This window comes from Parus major, chromosome 3, assembly GCF_001522545.3.
Source record: "Parus major isolate Abel chromosome 3, Parus_major1.1, whole genome shotgun sequence".
Classification (NCBI taxonomy): domain Eukaryota; kingdom Metazoa; phylum Chordata; class Aves; order Passeriformes; family Paridae; genus Parus; species Parus major.
The window spans coordinates 103,320,240-103,346,227 of NC_031770.1; the positions used below are offsets into that span (position 1 = coordinate 103,320,240).

Sequence of the window (25,988 nt, forward strand, 5' to 3'; positions counted from 1 at the left end):
CCTCCGGATCCAAGTTTCTGAAAACATACATTCTTGTTTTCTCCATCATTGCAAACAAATCCGGGTTGTCCTTGGCCCATTTCATATCCCAGACGTCTTTGCGTTCCAGTTTCAGCTGCTCGCCTGCCTCCTGCTGTCCCGTGCTGTCTGCAGCCCGCGTGTCCAGGTCGAGGAAAGTCAGGACCCCTGAAAGGTCTATGATAGCAAGACGACTACAGAAAAACAGAGAAAAATAAAGCAGCTAAATGACACTACTCCAGGCTGTAAATCTGAAATAGTTCTCTAACCTGGCACAGTATAATTCTACAGATTCCATGAGAGGCTGCCGTGTGCCAGAACCAGCACAATCCGTATGATTTTCATTTATCTGCACAGCAGAGACCAGACACATGGAAGGATGTTCTTCATCTGCTCAGGATCTGGCCCTGCAAAGTTCTGAAATATGTCCATTTTATATCCAGCATTTTGAAGATACATCAGATATCAAGTTGAATAAATGTCAGGTCTGTCCCTCACCAAACTTTTCTTGACAAAGACTCAAATTAACAACTAAACAGAAAGGGTTTTCCTTATTTACTAGGAGGCAGTGAAGCAGATTGTTACATTAAAAAGTTGGTGTGTTGATGCAGACTGTTAATTCCTAAAATGGGATTTCTTGCTTTTCTACAAAGGGTATTCTTCATGTTTTTTTCAAGTCAATATTAAGTATAATCCAATTAATCTTTCAAGTTGTTTCAATTATGGGAAAAAAGTTTTTAAAAGGCTACATTTGAAAATTTACAGTTGCATAGGACTTCAGTCAATCATAGTAACATGTATTTACTACAAGGCCACTTTAAAAGCATTTCTAAGTATTGACAGGTAGACAGCCTTAATCCCTTTTAAAATTTCAAATGTAATTTAGAAAATTAACCTCAAAATGCTTATGGATTTGAGCTTATTTCCCAGAACAAAGTCATTTAGTCATTTAGGAAGAAAATGTCTTGGGTTCAAACAAAATTAATATGACTCTAACTAGATCGCGCTGCCTTTCAAGCAAAGCAATCTATATTTTGGCTATACCTGAAGAGGCAAGAGATCTCTACACATGTATTATGAATTTTGTGTGAAATTATAAAGTTATTTTGAAGTGATTACAATTACTGTAGCCCTGCAAATTCTTGTGTATTTTTGCCTTTTTTTACAATACTCTCATGTATTCTCTTGCAAAAAAAATAGCTGTTAAGTAGAAAGCAACTTCATTATTGGCATAGATGAAGCTCAGGAGAACCAGACTTACTAGAAACATCACCCCTAGTTACAGCCTGTAACAACGGAAAATTAAATGGGATGAACAGCTTCCAGGCTTTAAAAGGACAGAGAAATAGAAAGAGGTCATAGATGTAAAATTTCAGGTTATGACATAATTTTATCAATTCATGTCATGATCAATGCTTGATTCATCTAATAAAACAAAGCTATTTTCATGTACACACAGTGTAAAACATAGGAGACCTTTACTTACAGTCTCTCAGAGTAATGATTGTCCAGATGAAAATAATTAGTAATAAATAAATGGTTAAGCAACCATTAATAACAAGTAAAATTAATTCATGGTTTATACTAAAGATAGTACACAATTATTACAGAATTATAGATTTCACAGAGTTAGTATTTTCACAGATTTTAGTGCTTCATTTTGAAATTTAATATCTGTGTTAGAAGCAGATCTGTAATTTACCTGGCATTGCAGTTCAAAGACAGCTGATAAGCACGACAGTCCAGGGTGTAGCTCTGCACCACAGCCACACTAGGGAGGCTGTACCTCTGAATAGTGCCAGATTCTCTTCCCTACAGGAAAACAATGCTGCCTTAGTGACAGAATTTGTCCACCAGTAAACCCTTTAAAATGGTCTTATTTATATGCTGTTTTAGACAAAAGAGTTTGGGATAAGTGACAGCATGAGTGAAAAGAAGGAATCATCACCCTAAAAGTTCTGAATTCTGGTATTTAAACAAGATAGTTTAAGATGCTACAATTGGCAGATCTACTTAAATGGAGGATGTTAAAACAAACAGTTACAGTCCACATCTAGCCCACAGAATTTCAGGAGCCATGAACTTCCAGACACAGTCTACATAATGAAACAGGAGAGGTGTGAAAAGATCCTTGTCCCACACTGGTAAATCCCCTTGAAGAATTCCACATGGCAGCACAGTCCAGGTCTGAAAGCAGGACAGCTCTGCTCATGTGGGGCTGTCAGCATACCAACAAGTCTCAACAGTTACTGCACGACCAGAGCTAGATTTAAAAGGAAATGCTATAAAATGCACTGGTTACTCACAGGCTTGAGTAACAGGAAACAAACCTAAGCACCTGTGTGGTTTATTTTTATTGTGCTGAATGAAATATCCATTGCCTGTGTCAAGATGCCATCAGGCTGAAAGAAGTGACATCTCTGACTGAAATAATCACTGCCACTATTTTCTTGTGGTGTTGCTGTAAAGTGAACAACATGTCCAGCTTGGTTTGCCTGCTGTTCAACTCTTATGTTGGAAATGAATCAACATTAAATTCCAAAGGAGTGAAAACTTTATTCCTTCTTTTTCTCTTTTCTTTCCCCAAAGCTGTCCCTAAGATCCTCAGCATGAATCAGCATTTTTGACTTTTTCAGATAAGTATATCCTACAGACTAAAAAACAGATTAGTTCAGAAGTGTTAGAAAATTGAACCATTATCACATGCATTCAGCTTCAGCACATTTATCCAGATTTCTAAAAGGCATTTCCACTCATTCCTTTCTTTTAAACAAAAGTTACAGATTAAGCATTATCTTAATTAAGTTCATTTTCTTATTCTTCAAGCAGCAACAATCCCATAGTCACCTATTAACCATCACACTTCTTTTGTTCCTGCTTTCTCCCATGACCCTCTGATTTTGTAAAATCCAGTCAAAAGATATAACAAAAAAACAAACAATAATCCACACTGGAATCAGAAGATGAGAAAAAATCGAGATCTTTCCTGGAATGTGGATAACAGGAAGAAACACTGTTCTTTTTCTCTGTTCTGTTTAGTTTGCTTTAAAGCCCACATGCAAGTTTGTTCATCTAATGAGATGACTTTCCAGCTTGGAACAAAAAAAATTCACCAGCTCTTTGGCATGATTCAATGCCTCACATCTGTATAATCCATAAATGTATTCATCTGTATATAGTACAGTACCATGCATTATACCATTAATATGTAAACAAATATGGTAAATCTTTGTCTAGAACATACTGTCTCAAAGAGACTTCTCAGGATTCAGATTACAGAATTAAGTCCTGACCTAGACTTTATAAAATCCTATGTGTAGGTATTAACTCAGACAACTAGTCTGTAATTAAATTGCAAGTACTTAGTGAACTATCCCTCCGAAAGAAAGAATCCAGGTTAACAGAAGAAATTGTTAAAGTTATCTTTGAGTGTAAATTCTAAATTCAGAAATGCTTTGAAATGATGACTGTTTATGAACACAGAAGAATCTTATGCCTACAGGCACAAGAGGCAATTAGGAATTGTGTTAATCATGTAGCTTACCACAAGTAGTATCTTATCAGATGCTGTTATTGCACAAATCGGGTCTCTTGTTCCCTGAAAGTTAACAAGTGGTATCAGTACCAGTTTTACTGCAAAGGTAAGAATGCCCTACTAAAGAAAGAAGGTTATTTAAATAAACAAGAGTGTTGCTAAGTATCCACTTGAAAAGGGGCTATCAAACCTTGTCAGCATACAGTCTGTGAACGTTTATCAGTATCAGTAGCCTTTGCTCAGGGAATTATAACAATAATATTAGCAGCTTCCTTTCTTGTCCTGTCCCTCCCTCCAGAAAAATAAGAAACCCAAAATGTACCAGGCATTTAACAGAAAACACAAGAAAGCAACAATCCCTGACTTGTGAGGTCTGTTAATTAATTAATTAATGGTATATTAGTGAGGACAGCTAGCACTTGCACACACAAATGAAGTGAAAATGGCTAAAAATACTAGAAAAGATCACAAGGGTTATTGAGTTTCAACAAAGTTATATTTTGTTGAAGGGGAGCTGCTTTTGACCAGGAAGACAGCAAGTGTCTACATACTGTATACACCCAGAATATATTTATTCCATGGCCCCTATAGTTTGCTGTATATTTCTAGTAATACATAATGACACAGTAATAGCACAAACCAGAGGGGAAGAACAGAACTTAGGTACAAAAGGCAGAAGTGAAAGAAATTTTAAGTACAACCACTTCTACTAATGAAAATCTATAAAATAAATAAAATAACTAATTACTGCTCTTTCAAGCTACCAGTGACACCACAATAAACTAGTTCAAAACATCACTCACTTCAAAAGCTCTGCTGTAATCAAGGTGTCCATCTGCAGACCCTGAAGAGGTGTCATCAATATGATAGATCCTGTAGAGAAGAAAAGTTAGAAGAAAAAATGAGTCCAAAGAAAGGATCATTGGTGGCATCGGTGTGTTTGATCCTTGGAGAAGAAAACCATTGGAACTGGAGATGAGAATAAAAGCTATGCCTGTTCTTATGTTCCAAAGCACCCCTTTTGATAAACCTGCTTTGTATTCATATAAAGGTATTGCAGTTGCTTTCACTTTCACAGCCCCTGATGCTATATTCCCTTATGATCTGTAAACTTTCATCCTGTAACAGTAAGTTCCTGCTGTTACAGTTAAGTGTCCTGCAGGTGAAAACCATCAACCACTCAGTTGTCCTTTTTGAACATGCACTCCCATATTTCCCCAGGCTCTTCTCCATAATTATTAAGAGTTTCACCTTCACATACACAAAAACTTATGTATTACTGTATTATCCATCACTTATAACTTATCTTTTGCCTTAAAAAAGTAGCATTAGGAAATATTTTAGAATGTTAAAATCATCATTAATGCTGAATTACAACTATTTATATTTTTCTGTATTTTTATCGATTTATAATCTTGTCCAAGGCTAGGACATCCAGGTCCTACAGCAATGTAAGTTATTACATCATGTACAAATAATTACTTATTATTAGGGATATATGGTGACAGGAGATGGTAGGTTTACAGAAAGATAATACAGTGCAGAGATTATATAGAAGAACACACAATATAACTAAAAAGAAAACCATAACAAAGTTGCAAGCTTTGTGAAGGTGACAGAAAAGTTAATACCACAAATTCCACCTGGAAAGGAAATATTTTGGAAGCAAAACGATGTTGACTTTGGCTTGTTTAGTTTGAGAGGATAAAAGTCCATACAGGATTAGTTGTCAAAGCCACAACCAGACACAAGTGTATTAGAGAAGAGCCAGCTGGACAGACTATGTTCTTACAGGCAATGACAGACAAGAAGCAGTTAAAATTATCAGAGGGAACAGAGCTGCCTGGAAACTAAGAGCGTGGAGGAGAAACAGGAGAGGGGTAAAAAGGCATCAAGACACACAGCTCCATAAGGAAAATATGCAGCAAGCAAATGGAGACACTGAACAGGAGCCACTCCAAAAATGTCTGAGAGACCTGGATAATAAACACAAAGTTTTTATACAAAACTAGTATTTCATCTTACAGGCCTACAAGTCAACAAACCTGATTAGAAAAATGAGAAGAAAAGGGTTTGCATTTTAGACATGGCAGAATCCACCTCATCAACGAAACCAGAGCAGAGGAAGAAAACTGACAAAGCCTGAAGACAAACCTTTCCCTGCCTTCTTTCCTGGTCCGTGCCAGCTGATTGATTTCCATGGCTGTGAGCTTCTTGGCCACCCGATACTGCCAGACATAAAACGCGTCTTTGGAAGCTGCGATCACGTGCGTTTTGGTCATTGTGACAAACAATGGCTCTGTTACAAAACCCAAAGAGTTGCAAAATTAGAGCAGCAAGCATTGGTGTAGATGACAATTTGTACCTTTTTTCCAAGATGGATGAAAACATACACTCATATATTATAAGCAAAAAAACAACGACCAAAAAAATCCACCCACACACAACCTAACAGCAGTTTTCATTAGCTGGTAACAAATTTCACAGGGGCCTGTGGCTTTGTCCAGAAGAACAGAGAAGTTCTTTACAAGTTCTGATTTTACCATTAACAGTTTTCTCCCTGCTATTTCAGCAAATCTTCATGCACTGATGCAGAAAACATCAAATATATATAGACAAACTTTCAGGTTAATCACCAGTTCAGGTGAAAATATATTTCAAATCTCCTTAGCAAGATCTATTAAATACTTCCATATCTGACATATTCAGATGGCTGATATATGGCTATTCAAAAGTTGACAATCTAGAAGAGGTTCTTTTTCTTAAAAAAAAATCATAAATTTTAAGTTCGACAAGACCTAGAAATACTGTTTGTACCTTAGTTAATAGTTGGGCCAAATATCACTTCTTTATCTGAATGGCAAGAAATTAAATATTTAGCAGACTGTGTACTTAGTTTTACTTTATTATACCAAAAAATCACAGTGTAGGAATGCAGGATATTTTCATTACTTCAGCCCTAAGCCCACTTAGAATATCTGCACAAATTGAGTATCTCATTCCTGCTGTCCATGCTCAGTAATAAAAAACAAAAAAACAAACAAAACCGAAACAGTAAAGGTACAGAAAAATCAAGAAACCTAGTATGCAAATCAGCCAATGTCTTTAAGTTCTAAAAGTAAATCATTATGATTCAAAAAAAAAACCTGAGATAAATTCAAAAGAATTGTGCAAACCAGCCTGGCAGTGGAACACTGAGTCATGCAGATAACATGATATGAGCAGAAAACATAATTCTTTTACAATTTATTTTTTTCTCCTCTGTATTTTAGCACAGAATAGAACTCTGGAGGGAGCTATAAGCCTGCCACACAGAAGAGCAGTGCTACAAGAGACAGATGGGGGAAGATTGGTTGAACAGATTTCATTTCTTTGAAACCAAGAGGATTATATAAGCTACCCAATGGCTGCAGAATACTTTTCAGTAAAAATGGGCAAGAAGGCTTAGTGATGATGCTTAACGTGAGCAGCACAGTTGTTTACATTGTATGCAACTCAGTGTATTTCATGTACTTATAACACATTCATTTCAACAATTAGTCACATCCAAACTGAAGGATACAGTCTCCTGTTTCATCAAAAACATTAATAAATTCTATATATTTGCTTTGTTTTTTTATTAACTTTCATGTATGTGCCATAACAACCAATGTTTTAATCCTTTAAAACTGAAACATGAGAATCTCCTGATCTGTGAGGGAATAAGGCTTGCTCAAATCACTTTTTTGTATTAAACCTCATATTTGGACTCCACTTAGTCAACATTTGAGTACTTGGGGTCCAAGACAACATAAAAGTACATTGCCATGCCAACATCTGAAGCCATGAGCATTCCTCACACTCTTGAGATGACTCCCCCTTGTACTTACAGCTTCCATGGAGCCTAAACTGACTCATTTGTGCACACCTTGAAATACCTGAGTCTGGAAAAAAAGTTCACTTAAGGGCTGATGTGATCCAAAAACAAGATGGCAAAGCATTCCTGCTTTACCCAGGGGAATACAATCAATTAGGCATTTTATGAATATGCCTAAGCCTAAAGTGATTGTTAATGCCAAAAAGCACATACACGCCAACCTCTGTCACATTTTCCTGCCACTTCTTTCATATCAGCTCCAGCAGCAGCTGGACAAGAGAGTAAGCTGGATCAGTTCATTCATCCAACTGAACTCAAAATTAAATAAATAAAAGATTACATTAAGTTGGATTAAAGAGAAAATCACAAATGCTGGAGCAGGCAGGAATGAGCAGCCAGCATGGAGGGCAGGGCCTTCCCTTCTTTGCAACAGCAGGCTCAGCAATGACTGGATTTAAGCCAAATGTGAAAAAACAGGGCACAGCACACAGACACAATCATCAGGATCAGATCCATGCAAAGCCACATCTGGAAGAGCAGCAACTCTGTGTGGGAACTGATGCTTTTACAGAATTGCCTGTATAACTTCAACAATTGCATACAAGTAGTACACATGGCATTTTCTCTAGAACTGCTTTAGCATTTTATATTGGTCAGTCATTGAATAAGAAATCAAAACCAGAAAAACCTGTAGAAAAAGAAACTCAAATCCAAGTCTGGACTGGACATTATGAAACATTTCTTTACAGAGGGGGTAGACACACACTGGAACATCCTGGAGAGGTGGTCAGTGCCCCAAGCCTGTCAGTATTTAAGAGGCATTTGGACAATGCCCTTAGCAACTTGCTTTTGGTCAGTCCTGGAGACTGACTGGCTGATCCTTGTCAGTCCCCTCCAACTCAAAGTATTCCATTCCACCTTCTCACCTCAGAGCCTTCCACACTGGGCTATACTCTGCTCCTAAAATATTTTCCTTCTTGACTGTGTAACACCATAAATTCAACGTAAGAGAAGATGTCCCAGCCTCCCCAAGTTTTGGCTGTTGCTTGGCAGAGAAGGAAAGAATGAGATTTGTCATTTCCTAGGAAAGACAATGTGCTCATTTCAATCCCTTCAGGCTGAGGAAGATGTAGAATCCCTTTCCAGGCAGCTGGTTTAACTATTTAAGTCTCCTTTAGTGTAGGGAAATACCATCTTATTAGCAGCACTGATTTACCAGCAGGTGCTGCTCACCTGAGCATCAGTGCCCTTCACAAAACCTGACTATTAAGCAGACAGAAACGAAAACACTTGAAGTCTGAAGGAGGTGAGAGATTTGGATACTCCTCCGCTCAGCATTTCCACTGCACAGCAGCTTCTCATGCTTAATATGTAAACTTCTTAGACTATTGAATTTTGCTGATTTTGCAGATACCCAACTTCAATATTAATGTCTTAATACTCAATTTTCAGACACTTAAAATATATGGGGAAAACATTCAAACAGGTGCTTTACTTTCCAGGTGCTGACCAAATATTGAAAAGGACTAAACAAACTGTCCCCATCAAAGCAATTCCAACATGTAAAACAACAGTCCTTTAAATTCTTCCTGGCCCTCTTTTCTCTCCTCACCTCATTTCTCTTCACTATTCCTTCGTAAAGCCTCCTCCCTGAAGCATATACACCCAGGAATCTCAAATAACCTTCTACGATGTCTGCATTTCATCCACACACACTCCATCTCACTTCAGTGATGTTAGAAAACACCTGCTTCAGTGTCTAATCTTCTTGTAAAAATATAGACAGAAATCGAACTTAATGCATGCCTACATTACTTCACCACATGAAAAGGCTGAGACACTTTCTAGTCTATGAGATAGGATACACAAACAAGAAAGACAAGTAATCCCACCTAAATCTGATGGAAAGGAAGCAATCTGACAGACAGACACAATACTAAACTGTTGTTTTCATACAAGTCTGTTACAGGCTGTTCCTGAGAAACTGGAATGAACTTAGTCTAATCAATAAATCTACCTAATTTTAGAGCTTGATTCAAATATCTCTACAAGTGTTGGCTCACAAATGAAAGAAAATGTCAGGCAACAGCAGGGACAACTGAACATGTTGGGACATGTGGGACAACTCATGAACAGCTTACGCAACATAAATAGTCAAAATCCATTACAATTTACATTAAAAAGGATCAACTAAGTAACAGCAATTCACATGCTTTTCACATATAGTTAAGTCATCCCTGTTAAGGCATCAGGAGGGAGGCAAGACACCTGGGCATGACTCCAGCTCTGCCTTTAATCCACCTGTATGTTGGTCAGGCTGTTGTATTAATTTCACTAACACACCCTTGAAAGATGACACTTCACTATGTCAGTGCTCCTAAGCACATGTAAGAAGATGATATAATCCAGCCTGAGTGACCTTTTCTTAGCAGATACCATCTGTTGTGTTTCCATTAAAAAGATATTATATAACAAGATATTTAACCTCCTGTAGTTTATATTTAGTTATTCATCAAAGGACTTTTGACAGAAAGCCTGTGAGCATGTAAAACAAGCACAGAAGACACTGTGTTGGTTAATTTTTGTACCAGAGTAGGATGGAATGCAGTAATGTTAGACAATGAAGAAAGGAGTAATTTATGGGCTAGCAAACACAAGCTATTGTGAAGGACCTCAAACACAAGGCACAGGAAGCAGGGGAAGCAAAATGTCTTTGGACAAAATAAAAAGCAGTATGAGGAACAGCTGGAAGTGTAACCACTCATCAATGTCTAAAGAAAGCTGAAGTGATGGCCCTTCATCAGATAATGACTGATTAATTCTTTATTGCCATCATTAACAGAGACAAGCATTAGAAAGCTAATGACATAATTAAAAATTCAACAGAATAAAGGAAATAAGCACTTCTTTTTTTGAGCCTTACTTGAGCTATTGGCTTAGAGCCCAACAACATAAGATTTACATCTCCTGAGAGTGAATCAAACATTGCATAATGTCACAATTACTTTGTCATTAGGAGATTAATAGCACTTTGTTGAAATGGTATTATAAAATATTACAAACTGACATTCAGACAAATTGTGTCTTAACACACATTCTCAGATTCATTATTTAAATGCTCTGTCAGCTACTTAGCATCCCTACATGAGCAGTCTCTTCTCCACTATCCATCTCCTACCAGGACAAAGTCCAAGAAGCTTTGCCCAAGAGGCCTTCAAGGCACCTAAATCTCAAGGAGGAGTAAATTCTTTATGCTCAGTAGAGCTCCTGGTGATTCTTGTTCCAACAAGGGGCAGTGTGCTAGAAACCACAGATAGTGTCTGTTCAATTTGCAATAATTACAGCCAGTCAAAAAATATAGTTTAGACTCATGGTAGTGAAGAGCACACACTCAAGAAAAGGCAAGAGCACACAGATACCAAGTGGTCTGTTCAGGACATTCTACAACATAAGAAATGATTTTTCACCAGCATTTATGAAAATCAAATAATATAACAACCTAAGTGTATTTAAGCCTCTCTGAAAGATGTAACTTAGAAATCTGAAACAAGTATAAGAGTTCAAAACAAAAAATTATCTAACTTTTTATGGACAGAACTTTATGCAACAAGTTATTAGCTTACTAAAAGAAAATAACCTGAAAATTTGTATTAGTAGAAAGAAGAGGGGAAAAAAAGAATTTTACAAGCAGATAATAGATAATTTTTCATAAGTCAGTAACACCCATCCAATTATCTTGAGTAAGAGATAAGTTGATTTTACTTTTTAACTGCTTATTTCTTAAACTATTAATAATGACTCTCACCAGATAATTGATTCCATGCTGACTTTCCTCATTTATAAACAGAAGAAAAGGACAATGATTCTGTTAGAAATCATGTATCAACTGGAATCTTAGAACTTTCAGAAAGGTATTCTGCCCTTAAGGTTTTACAGGGTCTTCTCTCTATTGACTTTTGCAAGACCAGACAGCTGCTTAAGTTCAGTATGCTGTCAAACAGGAACAATTACACTTCCTACTGCCAAGAAGCTCCAGCTGTGATAAACAGCTTTATATACTGTACAATAGGACCTTGACTATGTACAGCTGTCAGCCTCTCACACCAACTGACCTTCTGCTGCAAGTATCTCTAGTTGTTCTATAAAGTTGCATTTTCAAATGCTACAAAAAGAGGAAAGTAACTATGATGAAACCAGCACAGTGAATTCCAAGAGTTGCATTTATAGACATTTGCTTTTCACTTTTACCTTCAATCTCATCTGCAAGTTTGGAAAGCAAACTTTAAAGGAATCTTACAGGAGGTATATATTTTTTAAAGAAAAGGTTGAATCTTTGGCTGTGTTTACCATACAGTAATGAAAGGCTCGCTTGAAATGTTTTAACTACTGAGGCTACAGAAATTTTTAGGACTCAAAAATGTAAATATTCCTAACCTCTGGTATTTATCCACCTATGAGGCTGAAAGCTACAATGCCTAGCATTTTCACAAGTGAGCTCACTCTAGGAAAGAGCACTGCAAATCTATGCACTAAACTGGTCCTCCAGTCCTGGAGGGAACAGCAGCAGACTGCAGAAAGCTAAGTTATGCTAAAGGAAGAAATTGTTTAATCTCTTCAGCACAATTCAAGTACAGTCGGAATAACAACAGCATTTTTCAAATAAATAGCTTTTCTTTTTAAATGTTCCCAGTTACTGAAAAGGATTACTTTCTTGTGTACAGGCAGCTGTAGGAGATAGGTCATACTGGTGGAATCATAAAGAAACCTTTGTTTATAATGCAAATAAAACTCTCACAGATAGGTCCAGAAAGTTCAAATAAACAGAACACTAGCAAAATGCAAAGCAGAGAGTTTAAATGCAGAGTTAGAGGTGTACGTGCAAAGTTAATTTTAACAGTGAGTGGGATTCATCTCACCTAATTTTAGACATCTCTGACAGAGATGAGCTGGCTGCTGGGCTTCTTCATACCCAGTGGAGAGCAAAAAGACCCCCTAAATGAATGATTCACTCAACTTATTTTAGATATCAGTTGCAGAAATGAGAAGAACTACTCCCTCTAAGCTCCTGAACCCTTCTCCCACCACCCTAATTCTGCCTGCCAAGTCCAGGAAACCAGTGGGCACATACAGCGTAGACTACCACCCATCACCTTATTTCATTGGATTCTGTTTTGGTGTTAGGTGTTCTGTTTTAGGTTTTGGTTGGTTCTTCTAGCAGGACAGGCATTGTTTGGTTGTTTTGATGATGTTTTTCCCCAGTCTTGGTAAAATTTTTGGTATTGAACCTCTTGGATACGTTGTTCCTTAAGTCTTATATGACTCTCCTATTGGAAAAGGTGGCAGGAGGACATCAAAGGGACAGAAAAAGAAATCACAAGACTAAAACTACCACAATTTTCATAAACATCCCATAGGACAATGTAGTCAAATTCATTCATCAGAGCATACTCTTCATTTTAATCATTAATATATCATCTACAATATATGAATATATAATCTACAATATGGGGCATGAATTTTAAAATTTGTGTATGACTCACAGCTGATTTCCTCCTGCTATCACTGAAAAACTGAACATGAGAAAATGATACTTACAACTTAGTTAATATATAATGAAGAATAAAACCATTTAGAAGCACTGATTGAGGAAAATAATTTTTGATCTCAATTATTTGAGATCATAAAGTTTTTGGTTGATTTTTTTCCCACCTATATTCTTCTGTTACTTCCTTATTCATTAGTTCTTCACCTTACTTTTCTCATCATTTCTATCTTACCAAAATTTTGCTAGACACTTTACCCATCAATTTTATCACAGAGCATGGCTGTTTTCTGTTTAATATTGACAACAAGTATTAGCACTATGACTTAAAACTAACTTCTCTACTGAGACTAATTTAGCTAGAAAAGTTTCTTTTTGCAGAGAGGATAAAATGATGGCTCTAGAAGGCAATTTACATTAAAAAAATTAATGAGGTTTCTTGCCCTAATAGTCTTCCCTCTCATTCAAAAGCAAATAAGAAAATCTAATTTATAAATTTAAACATATAGAAGACAAGTTATTTAGTCTTTCAACAAAACAGGAGAATTAATCAAAGAATCAAGGTTCAAAAAGAAAACTGCAAACAGGGTTCACAACATCTACTCTGAATCCAAATTAAGATCCATTTGGGTAACAAACCAAAAATAAAGCAAAAACCAGAACAAATAAAAGTGGATTCATGAGTCAAAAAACTGATTAATTTGTCAGTTTTTCTACTGTTCCCTCATCTGTTTAAAGGGAAAATAATAAATTCTCTTTATTCTCAAGCAAAAATCACAGAAAACAGTGGCTAGCAATTACTTGACAATGTTCTGTACCACACCTGCAGCAAACAAGCAGTAGGAAAGCCTGGAATTCAGTGCTAGTTAGAATTTGGAGGTGTTTCATACTTGTGTTATAATCCACTGATGTTTTTTAATTGCATTTTAATTTATAATCTGAAACTACTTAGATAAAACAATTATGAGGAAGATAAGGAAAAGATATTATCAACACTGAAACACAAGAAATTGATGCTTAAATTATTTGGGAAGCAGCAACGAGTTATTTTAAAATGAAGGTCAAAATCAAATTATTTCACTTCCTCTGATACAACTGCACCTTTTTCAAAGTACATTTTCCTAAAAAGAAGTTGAATTACCACTGTTGTGAAGGAAAATCTGAATTGTCAAAACACATCCGAAAGAGGGGAAAGAGGGGAAAGAGGGGAAAGAGGGGAAAGAGGGGAAAGAGGGGAAAGAGGGGAAAGAGGGGAAAGAGGGGAAAGAGGGGAAAGCAAGAAAAGTAGCAATTTTTAAAAATTCTATTATCCATAGTTTGCATTAACTTGAAGAATCAGTTTAAGTTCAGCCAATTTGACAAGGAATGTTACTGGTTTGATAAGCCATTATCTTTATTAACAGATAACTAACAGGTCAATTCCAGCACAAGTTACAAAATAAGACAAAGTTGCTTACCAATATCAATATATTTTGGGTCCAGGGGTGTGCCAATAGAATTGCAGAGAACCAGCACATACTGTATGGAAATAAAAGCAAGGGTCATTACTACATTTTTTGTAGATCAGTAAGCTGTACACAGTTTTTTGTGAAGGTGCATCTCATAACCCACACCACACATTCTAATGCTCATCAGCAACAGCAAACACAGAGACCACGACTGCAGCAAAAATAAAGCAGCATTAGCAGGAAAGTAATGAGCTATTTAGTGCCAATTAGCACTATAAATTAAGAATAAGCAAGTAACCAGCTGTTTTATGCATGGGAGAAAATCTACCAGACAAAATCCAACAAGTAGGAGGTATCACCAGTATGTCCACAGACAACACATGGGCAAGACAGGCAGCGTCTCCCCTGCTGCTGTGTGAGGCACACACTGCACTGTGTTTACAGGCATGATATACCACTGACTCAGGGACTTGACTTGCATCAGCTGCTCATGCAAAAGATAATCTAAAAAACATCCAGCAGTTAGGATCTTTGTTCTGTCCTTTGCAGATCTCCTTGAACCTCCAAGATGGTAACAGTGTGGGGGGAATTGTCAATAAGGCTCTCCCTCTGCCCTGCAGTATCCCAAGTACTACAGAAGTGGAGGGGTTTTTTTTAAGTTTTGCCCTTGTAATCTCACTCAGGAAGGCTTTAATAGCTCAGAGATTGGGCTGCTAAATTCAGGAAGATGCAAATACATAACAATTCACTAGACACCAATGTTTCATTTTTGTACTTTATGTATTTATTCATCCAGATCTAAATCAAGGATTAAATATCTTAATGATTATTGCATAGGGAAATGCCTTGAATGAGAAGTGTGGAAATTAAGGAGCAACTTTTACTGTCAAGTATTTAAACTTAAAATAAAATAAATAATATATACAGGGCTACCAAAATGTGAATTACCCGAGAGCCGTTACCCTGACTCTCCAGGAAATAAAAGATAGTTTTTCATGGCTCTTTCACCTCCTGAACAATCCATGTAATTGTGGTAACAGACTACAGTAACCACACAGCCACCCTTTTAAACTGATAGCTTGACATCTTATTCATCACATGAGAGCAGCTCGATGTAGCTTTTTATCTACCACATGAACTTCAGTCTTTCAAGGAAAAAGAGCTGAACATGAATTTCTTTTCATTAATTTTTTTTCTTGGTTTGGCCACCAATAAGTACCTCACAAAAACAGTATTTTTATTTCTTTTTTCACGAGTTAAACTTTCCAGCAGCATTCTCAAATTTCTATTTAAAAAAAATATGTTGTGCCTCTGCCTTTGTAGGAAAATACACATGGCTGTTTTAACTCTCTGGTTTTTATTTCCATCATGTTTACATTAATTCTTCTCCAGTAAATTATCCCCACATTCAGCCTACAATAAATATCTCTTTTATGCCCTTTTCTAGTCATCTCTGAGACTCCAAGTCAGCACATGGGAGCCTGTTAAGGAGTAATGGAGTAACAGTATCCAAGACAGGCTGTATGACCCACTCAAGGTGGTGCCAGGAAGGGAGTTTCCATTGTCTGATTTATCCAGCCTTGTTATGGGTATCAACATGAAGTCCTTCTTAACTTACTGACACTTGCAATATCTTTAAACAGGTCTTGCAGAAATTAAGTATTTTTCTTTTTTTTTTCCCATTAGCTATTTTTTTCCTATTGCTGTAAATTCTACCATTTTGAAATAACAATTCTAATCACCAAAATCTCTTGTAAACCAAATCAGTTTTTCAGACAACTCTAAAGAACTGCTACCCATAAGCCTATGTGCTTCATTTCCTAAAACCTGGCAACTCACAGTGTTAATAATTACACTGGAGCCATTTCAAAACAAATGAAAGGTCCTTACTCTCTGTAATTTTCAGGTGCTAAATTAAATCTCTTATTTATGCTCAACAGAGTTACACTAAGTCTCTCTACTGTTTGTTTCCACCTTTAAAATTACAGTTCAGAAAAGAATTATTTTATTGCACTGAACTTCACCAAATGTTTATGGCCACATATGTTTTAGGTCCATATGACAGTATACCATTTATAGCACAATGAAGCAAAGCAGCACTAAAGCATGCTTGGGGTTTTTTACCATGGCACCAAATGACTCTGTCTCATGCTCCTCCTTTGTAAGCAATATATGTGATACAGAAAATAATTCTGAAGTGATTACACAAGAAAAATCATGTAACAGTATCACACTAACTGAACATTCATTAACCAAAGGATACATTTATTAATTATAATTACATATTAAAAAAAAATAATAAACAAAGCAGTTTGTAGTAAAATGTAATTTATATCACCTAAAAAATTATCCCTTTTTTTCCATTTCTCACTGATAAAATATTCATTACTATTCTGATGCTTTTACCTTGTCTCTGGAGAACTGTTCCAAATATTTCTAAAGAAACATTAATCTGGAAGGCTGCAGATTTTATTAGGTTACTGATGGCTACAAGGAGTTGATCTGTAGATGCAGTTTATCAGCTACTTTGTTGTTTGTTGGGATTCTGTGTTTTTAAACACTGAGCCATTCTGTCAAATGACAACTCTAAGGCAGCTTCTTAAACTTTTAAAGTTTATCCTATTCCAGCTGTAAAGAACTGACATGTGGAACAGAGTATTTCAAGTGAAAATTAAGACAGATTTTACCTGAGGCTGATTTTCATCTGCTTTAGTTGCTAAAACACAGAAGTCCCCGTAAGTTGTTATGGAAATAAGGCTCTTGACATATTTCACATATTTCTCATTGTTTTTTGTGTCCCAGAAGACTACACAGCACTCCGGGCGATCCGCTCGGGTATAGGCATAAACAACGGTGTTGGAGCAGTAACCCCACTGCCAAGAAAGACAATGTTGATAAAACCAATCAGAAATTGTAAGAATTCAATAATGAATTGTCCCAGCCATCAAAGAAAGCATTTATTTCGTTTACACAATTCCTATTCAATATTTCTTACCTATCAAGTGACAAACTAACTTATTTTGAGAACACAGCTCACATAATAACACACTGGAATAATACTTAACTGGGAAAAGCTTTTCTATCACAGCATAATTTCAGAACTGAAGGATCAACCTTAAAATGTGACAAGATCTCACTTTGCCTTGTTTCTTCCTTGTTCAGCAGGAATATAGGTATATTTATATAGTTCAGCAGGTATTCAGAAATACCCACTGTGATGATGGTTTCTGCCATCAAAGTACTTGCTTTGTGACTACTATTTTGGAAACCCAAAGTTAATTTCCCAAAGGAAATATAATAAATACTGTAAACAGTGCAATTCCAGAAGCAGACAAAAATAAGCAATTATATAGGAGTGCTGTAATAACTCATACCACCCTTCCATATTAGTACCATGAGAACCCCTCCCTGCCTCCCAGAACAATGTAATAAATCCTGCAACAAGTAGGAGAAAAGGCAAAAAGGCAAAAGAAACAAAATATACATGAGGATGTATTTTATTGCGTTTGATTTAAAACACTGAATTTAAAAATGAAGATCTTTCTATTACAGCAGAATCAGAAAATATCTCAGAAAGGAGGTGAAGCTGTCAAATAAATGAGACAAAGAAAAACACTTAAAAATGATGATGCAATTGTAGAAAAACTAATAAAATTCTCTGCATCAGCATCTACTAGAGAGAGAAAGGTTTTTACTGTTGGCAAGAGTTTCCCACACTCCTCAGGAAATGAAACCAAGATGATAAACTACAGCACCAACAGAAGAACTTCTAAAATAGACCTGCAGACTATAAATTAGTATTACAGCTCCATGAAAATTATGAATAGTTTACAAAAAACATCAGGTCAATTCATAGTTTTTACTGTCATATTAATTTAAAATCCCCTTTCTCTTATTATGGCTTATTGAAAAATAGAGGAAAACGGATTATTTAGTAGATTGGTAATGTGATATTAACTCTTCATCTCCAGGTCATTAATTCCAATCCAGCCTAAGATAATTACAGTTTTAAATCACTCCCATTTAATGACTGTCACATTTTAGAATACATAGCTCCTAAAAGGGAGTTACTTATATTATCAAAACACAGCAGAAGTATTTATTGAGGGAAAATATGTAACAGTCACCATAAAAATATTTAACACTGAAATAGAGTACACTACCAACATATTATGAGTTTATTTGCTGCAGAAATAAATTAATTTGAACATATCTCTTTCCTTTTCAACTATGCAAAATAGAAAATTGAGCTTACATGCCATTTCTAAAACTGAAGTTTCAAAGTATTATTAATTTGCAAACTGTGCCAGATCTTGAAATACACATGGTCTCCTAGATACTGATGAGTTTAAGAAAAAGCAAGAGGCCTGTATTCCAGCTGTTGCACATTTCCCAGAATAAACATTAGGTAGCCTTTCCTGCAAGACTAATTTCCAGCTCAGATTTCCAAAGTCTTTTCCAGAAGATTTACAACAAACTACATGAAATTGCTTCCTAGTAGATTTGTGTTTACAACTCCCTGACCAATGGTTTTTCACAACCAGGTGGAAGAATACATTTCAGTATAGCTGCAGGATGTTCCTCACATTGCACTCACTCTCTCTTTAATTACAGTGGCTACACACCAGTGATTAAAAAACATATCCTGTGCCATGAAAAAAAAAGTATACAGTACAATATACTGGACAATAATTGCTATTATTTGTTAAATTGTAAATTTAAGTGAAATAGATTTAAGTCCTAAAAAATAAGAAAACACCAAATGAAAAAACTCAGGTGGTAAACAAGATAAAACACTTTTTAGAATTAGATGAATACACACTTGTAAGAAGTATATTGGGAACTGAAATGTAAGCAGGAAATACATCTATCAGGTTGCATTTATTCCTATTGTCTGGGTGTCTACTCAACTTTCCTGGCTCAAATGAATAATTCACCACTAAAAAAGAAAAGACAATAAAGAAAGACTCCCACAGTTCCAATCTTATAACTCAGCCCAACCTACTTAACCACACAGCAGTGAAAACAGAGGAGCTTTACCTAATGACATCCTCAATTCCTACCAAATTTAGAATCATGTCCAGTTCTGTTTCCTTTTTGTGAAAATGAAACTCCAAATGCATTGCAAAGGCAATGGCTAAGTCACTGCATCACCAAGACACATCCTCACATTCCACTAAAACTTCTAGTCAGTAGTGGTGATCAAGCTGCAATCATAAGTCAAGCACTAATTTAATATATATACACACATATACACACACATATATGTATATTAGAGCAAGCTGCTTTTTCAACCTGATCAGAAAAAGTAACAGGAAACATTAATATAATTGTCACATTACTACATACCTTGTAATGTGGACGAATGTTTGCAAAATATATGTAATGATCAACCGTCAGTGCAATTTTCAGTCCACCTCCCTCCCAGGCCAAGGAAGATATATGTTTGCCAGGAACTTTCAGTGTACGTAAGTGCTTGGTTAGAACAAGGAAAGAAAAATATCTGAATTCATCACAGGAAAGCCACTCTAAAATACATAAATGACAGTTTTGATAGTTGATAAAAAACCCCTATGGATATTCTTTACCCCAGAACAATTCTCACATTGCAATATATATGCAAAGAAAAAGCGATGTTTAAGGTGTACACCATAATTTGTTCTTTCACCTCAGGTTTGGTTTGTCATTTTTTCGTTTGTGTTGTATTTCTCCAGAGAGAAAGAAAGAACAGGACTTGGTGATAGTTCAAGCTTGCAGAAATAAACAGATAGAGAAGGACAGTATAAACATTATTCTGTTTGATTGGTAATTTGAATCACCTTTATGATTTCAGTCGCAATTAAAACATCGCAGTAGTACTGATCCTGACACACCTCAGAAGTTTCACTGACACAGCAAGTCTATTAGTCAATTAATGTACAATTTAATTTAATTACAGCTGATAGCTTAAACAAATAAAACTAAACAAATTCAACAAATAAAAACATATCCCTATTCTATGTCAAGAGCACACAATTAATTAGCTGCAGAGGCACACCATTTTCACTAAGGCAATGGACATTTTCATTTTCTCTATCTCCTTTCCAAAAGAATCCAAGAAAGGCAGTTGGTATGCTTTCCATGTTTTTTCAAATATCTTTATTTTGCTGAAGAATTTTAAATTGAATGAAGGAAACAATTAGAAACAAAAATAATGTTTTCAAAAGCTGTAACCTTAGTCCCACAGAGCACTTGTTTGTGGGTACCTTTTTAGTTACAAATAATATAGATATATGTAATAAAGGATAAACGTATGCATTTTACTGTACTTTTTTTAATACTTTTTACTATTTACTGTACTTTTTTTAATAATCTTAGGCTTTAAAAAATACATTTTACTGAGCAAAACACTGATACTTATGCTCAGATCTAACTTTCCTTTTGATGGTTTAACTTTGTGCATAAGGAAACTGCTACCAATGAATTTACCCATTTCATGCCTTTGATCAGATGCAAATACCAAGTCAAAATACTGCTCACACATTATTCACAGAAAATACCATCTTCCAAAAAAGTTAAGTCCACTTAACATCTGATTGCCAGAACTAGTACAAAACAATTCTAAACCATGAAGAATTTATTTTTAAACTAAATACAAAATCTGGAACACGAGTTTCAGTTAATCCGAAGGACATCAGCAACCAGAGATGTAACATTATTGCCAATGCCTTTCAACTAAGGCAACCCCCATAGATCTTAACTCCTTTCACAGCACAGCTCAGAGCTGGACAGTACTTCCTCTGTACAAGGGGCAAACTTCATCACACTCTGATACATAAAAATAATTTACTGATTTTTCAGGTATATTACTAAGAGGGAAAGGGATATTACCTGGCAAGGCAAAAATCACACAACAAAAATATATTGACCAGTCATCTCTCAATTATCAAACATTTAATATACTACAAAAAGACAGGATGGACAAAAAACATTTAGAAAACAATAGTCCCAACAGCAAAAAGAAGAAGTTTAGAAAAAATTTAGCTTTTCTTAGGTTTCTGAGCCATTGCTCTTACTGATACAGGATGCCTTTTTGCCAGTTTTACTGATTCCATAAAAAAGAGCAAATATCAAGTATTTAATATCAATAGTAATTCACTGCTGTATTTTCAGCTTCTAATCTAGAGATGTCCAGGTCTCCTACACAGCCAGTGTAGAAAGACAAGTACTTCTGGATTTAATACACAGATGTTGACAACTTGACTGGTGCCTAAGCTCCAAACTGCTTATCCCCTAAAGCCTCATCTCAGGGATCTGCTGTTCACAGTTAGACACCACACTTCTCCTGTCATCAGTGTTTTGACAGGCACTTGGATTTTTGTGCTGGCCACTATGCCACTGTTCTAAAAGGGTACGTGGTGCTGTTTCCAGATTCACGTGGATATCCCAGGTGGATACCTCACAGCACTAAACACCTACATTTTGGTATCCAAATTCCACCAGTAATGACCCCGTAGCAAAACATAACAAAATTGAGAAAGAAAAAAATCCTAAACATTTACATTACATATCAAATATTTTTACCTCACCAAAGGGAGTGTAGAACTGCACAACATTGACATCTTTATCTTGAGAAGCTGCTTTGAGGGAGCCTGCCACCGCCAGGACGCTTCCATTGGGGTTCCACTGAATACACACCACATTGATGCCAGTGTCCATCAAAACAGGATCTAGTTTTTAAAGAACAAACATTAAGAGTATCAACACAAGTAGACATTTTGGGTCAAGAGAAGCTCAGTAATTTGCACTCCACATTTTGTACCTACTGTAGTCATTTTCATCTCTCATTATCTGGCATCTCCCATTATTGTAACAGACAGCAAGGCAAGGGCAGTTGGGTTCAATGTAGCCCTGGGTACCGTGGTACCAGTGTATCCCAGCAATGCTGAAGGCTCCAGTTAAGTTCACCAAACAACTCAGCTTCATTTTCACCTGCGACAGAATGGTTAATTAAAGTCATATACAACATGTTATTTAAAGAATAATTTATATCTCTAATGACACTTGGAAAAGACAAGATGTCTAAGCAAAATTGTTTTCCTGTCCCGAGAAAAATTTTCAAATTCCCAGAATTTTATGGGTTTCAAAAACTTTATGTAATCAGAACCAGATCAGACATACAAAAACACAGATTTTTAACTACGAAGAAGTACCCTTATGCTGGCATTTTCATTCTTCAAAAAGTAACTTAAAAACAAAGAAAACCAACAACATAAAAAGGCCACCACTCACACATGTGCATAGACACAAGAAACCCCCTGTAACGTTGTAAACAATAATTTTTATTTCAAACCATTCCTGGGCACAATTTTAAACAAAAAAATAAATAAATAAATAAACCAAAAAAACCAAAAAACACCACAACTTTTGTTTCCTTTTTCTTGAATTAAGTTTGCTGAGTAACTTACAAAAATAATTGGAAAAAAAATAGTGTCCAAATTAGAACACCAATTAAGATAATTTTTGCAATAACTAGCCCAGAATACCTGGTAACACAAGTAAGGGTTTGTCTGAAAGATAAGAGTATTCCTGGATCAGTTCAAAGAGGAATGCCAGATAAGTTATGGGAGAGAGGGGGAAAGGGAGTACAACCATACATATTGTTGATATGGTGGGGAAATGACAGCAAATTATTTAAAGAATTTCAGTAATTTGTAGCAGTTGGAAATACCATGACTCGCACAGTGGGAAGATACGATGGGAGTAAAAAGAAAAGGAAGGGTAGAAGATATTTTCTTAGCAAGGTAACAGAGAGGAAAATTCACCATATTAACCATTTAAATTTAAAAACATAGTCCCAAATACACTGGTTTTCAAGTCAGTGTTTTACTTAGCTTTTTGTTATAGTCATATTCCAATACTTAAAGTAGATAAATAAATCTAGATTGCAGGAATTCAACAATATACTACAGCTATTTCCTTTTATTTTTCTACTTACTACCAGATTTTCTCTAAAGAATAATAGGAGCAATAGGAAAAAGACTATTGCTTTTTCTAAAAGCACGCTAATACTTTAAGAAGAAGCTGTAAGAAGTCAATATCCTTTAAGCCAGCATTAGTTCCTCCAAAGAGTGAAAGGAGGAAAAAAAAGCAGCTAAAAATATTAAATCTGACCTATCATCACAAACATCTCTGAAAATAGAGATTTTCAGATGTCCTAAAGAGTTTCACTTAATTTCATCAGTCTAACCATTCCTACTTTTACATTTTCAGTAACTATTGCAAGGCTGAAAGGCATTAGTTGATGTCTTAATCATTTAGCTACCAAAAAACAAATAACTGTAATAAAAAGCTGCAGGTCTCTGAGGCTGTCCAGTTCTCAGTATTGAAGTACACCAATTAAACAAACATTAAATAAATTAGGAGGAAGTGAGCTTTTATGCCTATTGAAGCCAATTATAATCCTTATATATAATTATTATTATATCCTGACATTATCATTATAATCCTTAATTACACCACAATGAACTTACAATAAAATTTCCCTGATTGTCATAAATGTGAATCTCTCCATTTGCCATTCCAAAGAGTAAAATTTTGCTATCGGAGGACCAGGCCACATGGCACAGGTGGGTACCTTTCAAGTCTTTTCCCCAAATGCGATTGCCTGGAACAAAACATTGACTACACTTAATAAATATACCACAAAATTAAACACAGTATGCAAGTTGCCAGTGTGAAAACTAAAACAGCTAAAGTCAAAGCAACAATTAGTAACTATTAATTGTATTTACCTAGAGAAACAGAGCCATTGTGTATATAATACTACAAACAAATTTGTGTAATAGCACAACAATTAATAGGGCTTAAAATCTTACCATCCACTGATCCAACAATCACAGCTCCATCTTCATATACAATACAAATCTTCTGTCCATCAGCATTCCAGCTCATACTTCGAACCACTGATTTATTTCTGTTGTTAATCATCTCTTCATACCAAGAACCTATTAGAAGGGAAAGAAAAACTGAGTTACACTTGTGATTTGATAAACCTCTAGAGAACTCAAGGTATATGCTAATCACTAAACTGCTCTTTCAGTAAAAGCCTAGCAAGGCTACACTAAGTGTCCCCAGACGACACAGACACAGTGTCTGTGAAACCCAGTGTTCCCATAGGAGCTGCTCATTTGCAAAGCCAAGTGACAAATGAGGACTCAGAAAGGGGAGCCAAAGTCCAAGAGGGGCCCTACAGAAAGAGCTCTGTGCTTAAGTAATTTCAGTACTGACAAAACAATAGGAAACACAAACAGAGGGAACAACTAGCTTTGCTAGGAATAGGTAATACATAATTTACTGATTGTTTTCCAAAACTAAGAGATTATTTATGTGACAGTAGCCACCATATATCAGCCAGAAAGACTTCTATTCTTTACTCCTGAAATGAGAAAAGAGCTAGGATTTTATTTGTTTCCATTTTTCATTAAACTAAAATTCCCAAGAGAATAAGAAAACCTTTCATTTCATTTTTCTTTCCCACATGTTGGAAAGTGGTTACCTTGACTGTGAGGTTTGCTGCCTTTCAAATGAATTCCAGTGAACCACAGTATATGTGTGTGTGAAAGGGTCAAGAGCAATAAAAGATAATTATAGACATACACTGGTTAGTCATATTGGTTCACTACCTTAAACATTTCTGAAGTTGTTTTTATGAGAGTATTTAATTGATTCTTTATGCAGTGTTGGTAAGTTGTTGCAATCTACTAACATGCTTTTGCTCACTGCACAATATATTTTTTATATTGTATTCCAAGCAACAGAGATAAAAAATTTAGAGCAGTTTATCAAGCACAAGGCTAAGTACTGATATCTTCTTCTATGGTAGCTCTGCAGGACAAATGCCTTGTCACATGTGACTACACTATAAAAAATATAGACAAGTATTATAATAAATTTGAATACAATAAACAAATTTACAATAAATACAACTTGAAAATAATTTTAAAACTATTTTGAGCTACACAATCTGCAAAATAAAAACCCCGAAAAAGAATTTTAAAAACTGCAAGTGAGGAAAAAAAAATATTTCTCATGACACAAAGTATTATTCCATCTCAAGTTTATCCTGCAGAATACCTCTGTACAGCATCCACACAATGATGAGGCCATTTTGATCACTGGTAGTCAATTTTTGATACTGTTCATTCCACGTCACAACCTGCACAAAACCTAGAAAGTGATAAAAAGCTTTTTATTTGCACTATTTAAGTAGTTAATAAAAATTACAAGATCCAACTTGATTACTCTGCAGCTTTTCCAAGGTTTGCATGGCTGACTTTGATTTGTAGGCTTCTTTCTGTGCCACTTATTTCTCTTTCAAAATTCTGCTCAAGAGCTCCTTTTGCTTCTGTATTTGCCCACTGGAATAACATTCTCTCCAAATCCTGCTCAGTGCTGATTCCACATCCAAAACACAAATCATGGTTTTGCAGGTTCTGTCCACCTGACACTCTGGGACACTGACAAAACTTTACTTGCAAAGTTGCTGTAAGAAGTCTGGAGTTTTTATTCCTCTTAGTAGTCTCATTATCACCATTAGTGCACTTTTAA

At 35.7% G+C, this 25,988-nt stretch overlaps 1 protein-coding gene across 2 annotated transcripts in view; it reads right to left on the reverse strand.

Moving 5' to 3' along the window:
* The window catches only part of WDR35 (WD repeat domain 35), a 41,885-nt gene that overhangs the window by 13,229 nt on the left and 2,668 nt on the right, over positions 1-25,988 (reverse strand). The window contains exons 4-17 of one of the 2 annotated variants that reach the window (XM_015622740.3): positions 25,515-25,607; positions 24,257-24,385; positions 23,912-24,045; positions 22,205-22,370; positions 21,963-22,108; positions 19,749-19,874; positions 17,087-17,272; positions 16,524-16,556; positions 14,409-14,469; positions 5,708-5,852; positions 4,357-4,426; positions 3,563-3,616; positions 1,721-1,830; positions 2-212 (exon numbers count right to left, since the gene is read on the reverse strand). In XM_015622740.3, coding sequence (XP_015478226.1) covers positions 2-212; positions 1,721-1,830; positions 3,563-3,616; positions 4,357-4,426; positions 5,708-5,852; positions 14,409-14,469; positions 16,524-16,556; positions 17,087-17,272; positions 19,749-19,874; positions 21,963-22,108; positions 22,205-22,370; positions 23,912-24,045; positions 24,257-24,385; positions 25,515-25,607 — 1,664 coding nt within the window. The remainder of the gene's footprint in view (position 1; positions 213-1,720; positions 1,831-3,562; positions 3,617-4,356; positions 4,427-5,707; positions 5,853-14,408; positions 14,470-16,523; positions 16,557-17,086; positions 17,273-19,748; positions 19,875-21,962; positions 22,109-22,204; positions 22,371-23,911; positions 24,046-24,256; positions 24,386-25,514; positions 25,608-25,988) is intronic. The other variant, XM_015622741.3, reaches the window with a different exon arrangement.